The sequence below is a fragment of the Ammospiza caudacuta genome, chromosome 9 (assembly GCF_027887145.1).
Source record: "Ammospiza caudacuta isolate bAmmCau1 chromosome 9, bAmmCau1.pri, whole genome shotgun sequence".
Classification (NCBI taxonomy): Eukaryota; Metazoa; Chordata; class Aves; order Passeriformes; family Passerellidae; genus Ammospiza; species Ammospiza caudacuta.
This window is the reverse complement of record NC_080601.1, coordinates 5,767,963-5,774,600: the sequence shown is the minus strand read 5'-3', so window position 1 is coordinate 5,774,600 and position 6,638 is coordinate 5,767,963. Positions and strand designations below refer to the sequence as shown.

At 47.9% G+C, this 6,638-nt stretch overlaps 1 protein-coding gene across 2 annotated transcripts in view; it reads right to left on the bottom strand.

Moving 5' to 3' along the window:
* Positions 1–1,658: 1,658 nt before the first annotated feature.
* Positions 1,659–6,638, bottom strand: part of MICU1 (mitochondrial calcium uptake 1) — a 95,009-nt gene continuing 90,029 nt past the window's right edge. For both annotated transcript variants that reach the window (XM_058810279.1, XM_058810280.1), the window contains 2 exons: positions 4,608–4,697; positions 1,659–2,357 (listed from right to left, as the gene is read on the bottom strand). In XM_058810279.1, the coding sequence (XP_058666262.1) occupies positions 2,194–2,357; positions 4,608–4,697 (254 nt within the window). In that variant the 3' untranslated portion in view covers positions 1,659–2,193. The remainder of the gene's footprint in view (positions 2,358–4,607; positions 4,698–6,638) is intronic.

Sequence of the window (6,638 nt, the reverse complement as noted above, 5' to 3'; positions counted from 1 at the left end):
GGCCCGGCCGAGGCTCCGGGGAGGCAGCGGAGCTCTGGGGGGATTCACCGGGGCCGAGAGCTGGGGGGACCCAGCCGGCCCCCAACAGGGGAGGGGACGCCAGAGGGCACCCCGGGATCCTGCTCAGGGTGGATTATTAACAACTCCTCATTAGAGCCTCCTCCTCATGGAGTTCTGCCCTTGGAACGGGGCCTGGCTGCAGGGACCGCGCCCGGCACGGGCTGAGGGCACCCTGAGGAGGGTGAGGCTGCTCGGGTGTCGGGACCCGGGACATCCCTCTGGCTGCACTGGGTGATTTCAGACCCTGGCAGGGGCTCAGAGATCTTGGCATGAAGTCAAAGACACCCGTGCCTCTGATTTTAGCCCATGGAAACAATTGCCAACTTTGTGTGAAGAGTTACAAGCCACAAGATTTTGAGTAAAATGATAGTGAATTTGTCACAGGGTGAAAAAGAATTTCGGGGTTTTAGAATGGGGGTTCAAGAGGCAAGATGGAGAAATCTGTGCATGTTCTGTCCTCCTTCTTGTCCTCGATCTTCTGCTGTGATGGTGACACTTCTGGATTGGTTTAGAGTAGAGACAGACTTTCTAACATAGGTGATAGGTATTGGAGAATTATTGTAAATAAAGTACACGTAGTTTTTAGTATAAAAAGCCAACACCACCCCAAGGGCAGTGACTGTGCCACAACCCGACTTGCTGGACAGAGCTCAGCAGGTCAGAGAGAGAATGTTACAGATAATAGAAAATAAACAAGCTTGAAAAGCAGAACTGAGGAATCTCAACTTCTTCTTCTGTCGTGGAGCTGGGAAAAAGACTCTTTTTTAATACCTCGGGAGCCATTTCAGCAAGGCAAAACCCGAGATTCGGGCTGTGTTACATTGTTTCACATTCAGTCACGGCAGGGATGGCAGGAACAACCTTCATCCCAAAAGAGGATTCAGAGACAGTGACAGATCCTGGAGGCTGGCCGTGGGGAGCAGGCAGGAGAGAGGCAGGAAGGTCTGTGGGTGTGAGGTGAGTGACAGCACAGGGACCCACACCCAAACCACCCCAAACCAGCCTGGGAAATGAGGGGGAGAGGATGGGGTGATCAGGATCAATATCCCTGTGTGAACCACGGAATCCTACAATGGTTTGGGTGGGAAGGGACCTTAAAGCCCATCCAGTGCCACCTCTGCCATGGCAGGGACACCTTCCACGGTCCCAGGCTGCTCCAGCCTGGCCTTGGGCACTGCCAGGGATCCAGGGGCAGCCACAGCTGCTCTGGGCACCCTGTGCCAGGGCCTGCCCACCCTGCCAGGGAACAATTCCTAATTCCCAATATCCCATCCAGCCCTGCCCTCTGGCTGTGGGAAGCCATTCCCCGTGTCCTGGCACTTGAGGCCCTTGTCAACATTCTCTCTCCATGTTTTTGTCACCTCCTCCAGGTACTGCAAGGCCACAGTGAGGTCACCCTGGAATTTCTCTCCAGGTGAACAATCCCAGCTCTCCCAGCCTTTCCTCATGGCACAGATACTCCAGGAGTGACTGATCCCCTTTGTCCTTCCAGCTCTGGAAATTCACAGGGGTTTTCCCAACTCCCAAAGCACCCACGTTCAGTGCCTCAGCCCCAGCCCTGGGGGAGGATGTGGAGCAATGCAGACACAGAGCCAGGCTGCAAGGAGGAACATCTTTACAAGCAATTTTACAGAGGTCAGCCCCCAGCAATCCACACCTGCCAGCCCTTCCCAGTACAACTCCCCATGCAGGGAATCAGTCTGGGAGCTCCTGCTTGTGCAAGGCAGGAGAGCTGCACTGCTTTTAGCTGCCCTTCTGCAGCAGGTGCAGCTTTAGGCTGGCTGCAATCCTGGCCTGGGATCCAGGGAATGCAGGAATTTCCTGGCTTTTCTCAGGAGCAGCCTGAGAACCAAAAGAACCCCCCATGCCATTTTTCATAGCATTAAATAAAGGTGATTTGGGGCCCAGCTCTGGAGCAGGGCACATCGTGCCACAGAGGTGCTGCCAGTGCAAGTCCTTTCCTTGTTCCTGAGAGAGAGGAAGATGGAGGAGCCAGCAGCAAGCACATTCAGCAGGTGTGGATTTCTAACAAAACCCTCCTGGCACAGCCAGCCTGGGCTCTCCAGAGCCTGGTGCCAGCCTGCTGTGCCCAGGGGCTGATCCAGGGAATGGGGGTGCTCCTTCCCAGCCCTGCTACTGCTGCTTGGGAGCTGTGAAGTCCCAGGCTGTCTCCTGGGCACACTTCCACATGGCCCTCATGAGCCGAGTGAAGCCCATGTCCTTGGGCTTCTCCAGGCCGCGCATCAGCCGCTGCTTCATGATGGCAACAAACTCCTTGTTGCTCAGCTCTCCATTCCCTGCAAAAAGGAGGAAAAACAGTCAGAGACCCACCAGCAACCTCCTTGGAATGACAACTTTAAAGGGCAGCAGCCATGAGTGTTCTTTCCTGCAAAAACACAGACCACATTCGGCTCCCACCTCCCAAATATCCTGCTGAGCAAGGGCTCCTGAGCCACAGAGTTTAAATCCCAACCCCATGGATGATGCTCCTTCTGCAGGAGGCAGAAAAGCAAATGCAAACCAAATGTCCCTGTCTTCCCAGGAAACACTGCTTTAAGTGGTTTAGGAAATTGTAGGTGCACAAATTTTCCTAATGGAGTAGAAGGGAAGATTTGTTGATCTGATGAATGAGGTTATGCAGAATGCAGCCACTGGGCAGCAGAATTCCAGCAAACTATCAAGGGTTGAGCAAAATTCCCTCCAGTGCTGCAGGTTTTTAATGTCTGTAAACACTGATGGAGTGAGAACAACAAAATAATAATAATAAAGACGTCTGTGCCTGCTTTTCCACTTGGTTTCTTCCTCAGGGGACTCCTCTGGCAACCAGAGTCTTTCCCCCTAAAGATTTGCTATCAAAATATTTAGGAGATTCTCCTCTGAGAGAAGGCAAACAGGGAATATTTGGTTACACTTCATCTGGCATGAAGATTGTATCACAACAGTGGTGCTGAAGCACAGAGGAAAATAAAACAGGAGATGTGACCTTAGGGCGGTGCAAAGGAGCAGGTGGGGCTGAAACCAAGAGGGACAACAAGGAATAAATTAATTAAATACATTTTTAAATGTTCATACTTATGCAACAGTACTGCCACTCAGAGCTGCCAGATGCTGGTGACTGCTGGAGAAGCTGGGTACCAGCCAAGGCTCTGATTTTGGCCCGGCAGTTTTGGGCAAATGCAGAATTTCCTTCTTCCCAAGTCAGAACTGCTGTCACCTGGCAAAGGCTCCAGTAACTCCTGTTAAATTGAGCCAGGAGTGCTTCAGTGTGACAACAACCACCCCAGGGCACTCACAGCCTCTGCAAAGCTAGTTTCCAGCAGGGCAGAGCGCTGCTATTAATTAATTAAAAATTAAGCTGACATTTGTCCAGGACTTTGGAGATAAAGCCCCAGCCTGGCTCGTTTCCAACACTGAAGCACAACAGCTCATTCTGTTCGACCAACTGGAGTTCTCTGGGTGGGGGAAAAGGAGCAAAGTGTGCACACCAAACCTTCCCATCTGTGCTCCAACATCCCCATCTCACAGGGTGGGTACCCCTGGATACCCTTCCCAAAAGGGCAGGGGCAATGTGGGAAATGGATTTGTAGAGAATTGTCAAAGCCTGACAGAAGGTTTATACAGTGTGTGCATCTGTGTGCAAACTTTGAGAGAAGAAATGGAGCTAGAAACAAGTTTCAAAGGACGGCCTTGTAAAAAAGACTGGATATTTTGGAGAAATAGAGCTATGAAAGATGCACTGTAGTGGGCCCATGAGGGGTAATTTGAGATGATTTAAGGCATGTCACATTCATATTTTCTGGAAAAATCCCTTTGCCCAGGATTTTGCTCCTGGGAAGCTGAGAAGCCTCAGAGAAAAAGGAAAACAATAATTATCTCATTGCTTCTCCTGTGTTTTGCTGCTTTGGAATGTGCTTGGACATTGTTTACCCATAGGTGATTGTTTCATTGGTTTCATGTGAATTATTTTGACTCATTGGCCAATCAGGGCCAAGCTGTGTTGGACTCTGGAGAGAGTCAAGAGTTTTCTTTATTATCTTTTTAGCCTTCTGTAAGTATCCTTTCTGTATTCTTTAGTATTTTATGATACTATATTATATTAAAGAATGCTATACTAAACTATACTAAAGTTTAATATAGCATTCTTTAATATAATATAGTATCATAAAATAATAAATGATCCTTCTGAGAACATGGAGTCAGATTCATCATTCCTTCCTGCCATGAGGCACCCCACAGATACAATAAAGGCATTTACAGCATGGTGTGGCTAAAGCTGATAGGCCAAGAAACACTTATAATGTAATTAGGAAATAGTCAGCTTCTGAATGTGATGGTGTGAATTACAACATCTGTATTGTCTCACCCTTCTCATGAGACTGAAAATGGAGTATAAGTTTTTAAATCATCTCTCAGTTGCCCCATCTCTGGGTCAGAAAAGGCATAATCCAACAGGGCATCAGCTGGACACAGAGCATGGCAGGAAGAAGCATTTCCCCCAGGGTTCCTGCCCTGGGCTCCCCCAGCCTGGCCGAGCTGTGCTCACTCACCGTCGCAGTCGAAGAGCGCGAACACCACGTCGCACACGTGGTCTGACAGCTCCACCTTGGCCACGGTCCTGGCCACCTGCTGCATGGTCACTGCAACACACGGAGGGCACAGGGTCACACAGGGGCCAGCCACAGCAGCACACTCCTGTTCCTGGGGGAAACCAGCCCTGGTGTCCTCAGAGAGGCTGCAATGAGCTTGACCAACGAGGCAGCTCCTCTTGACAGCACTCCAAGGAATGCTATCCTGTCACAGACATATTTTATGAAAAATCTTTTTGCTAGGATCTTTTCTCCAAAGAAGCTGAGAAGCTTCAGTTTCTCCATGTTTAGGTGTCTTAGAATGTGATCTGGAGAATTGTTTACCCAGCATGTGAAACTGTTTCTACTTGATGACCAATCACAAGTCCAGCTGTGTTGAGACTCTAGTCAGTCACAAGACTTTGTTATCATTGCTAATCTTCTGATGAAATCCTTTCTTCTTTCTTTAGTATAGTTTTAATATATCATTTTATTTTAATATAATATATAGCAAAAATAATAAATCAGCCTTCTGAAACATGGAATCAAGATTCTCATCTCTTCCCTCATCCTGAGACCCCTGCGAACACCACCACATTATCCAGCATTCAATTCTATCAAGCAGGGAATTCCAAAAACTGGGAATTCAAAAAACTCCTTTTCCTGTTGCAACCCAATAACTGCAGAACAAACCCACCCACCCTCCTGCAGGGAGCAGACCAGATTAACCTTGCAATAAAATAAAGAGTTGTAAGGAATTATTTCCCTTTTCTCCCCAGACTGGCAGCAGAGAAGCAAGCAGGAGTTTTATTCCCCACCGTTAGAAAATTCCATCCAATTCATGGAGCTATCAATCTGGCAGGGTTAGGCAGGTGATTTTGCTGCACAAATGGGAAAAGAAAAGCCTCTTCACAAGGCTGGTGTGAGTGTATTTAAAGTTAAATTGCTTCTCTACAAAGCCTGACCCAAAGAAATGCCATCCACAGCCCCTGGGATCAATGTTTAGCTGTGGAGCAAGGGAAAAAGGGAAGTGGTGCATCACAAAACCAGACTGAAACCACAAACAGCCTGTGCTTTCCTCCACAGAATCCTTATGGGCTTCTGCCCCCCTAGGCCTTCAGGAATTTTGGAGAGTTAAGTGTGTCAGAAAGGAAGAAATAATAATCCAATATGTACTGTAACTGGATTAATTACAAACTGCATAAAATATTTCTAATGAGATTTTTTCATTGATGTTTACATTATTGGTACCTTCCACCCTGTTTCTGCTCCCCTGAGTGAAATCTGGGGTTTTCTGAGAGGAATTCACAACCACCATCAGCTCCTTTTCCCCATAAAACCTCTCCTATGACTAAATAATGCAGGAGAAAATTGAAATGATGCATTGTAAATGTAAAATAGATATAATCTCAAATAGGACCCTGCTTTTCCCACATAATTATTCTTTCTGAGTGAAATTCCCTTTCTCCATGAGTGATGTAGCTCCAGTCAGCAGTTATTACTTTGTACTTCCTCAGACAACAACATCAAATTTCACTTAATTTGTGTTGGTAAATGTAAAATTTCTCTTGAGATCCTTCACATTGATGCCATCCTCCTCTCCTGGAGTCCTAGGTACCCTATGGCTGTAGCCTTACATGTAAAAAAAAAAGTTAAAATGATTTCTTCATCACAAAATTCCAGAATGGTTTGTTTTGGAAGGGGTCTTAGGGCACATCCAGGGCCACCCCTGCCATGGCAGGGACACCTTCCACGGTCCCAGGCTGCTCCAATCCCATCCAGCCTGGCCTTGGGCACTGCCAGGGATCCAGGGGCAGCCACAGCTGCTCTGGGCACCCTGTGCCAGGGCCTGCCCACCCTCACAGGGAACAATTTCTCCCTAACACCAAATCAAAATCTGCCTTTCAATTTAAAACCATTGCCCCTTGTCCTAATTCCTTTAATTATAAGTTATGCTTTTCTGCTGAGATTTTTCCCACTCTTTCCATCTCTGCAGGGAGTCTCCTGATCCCT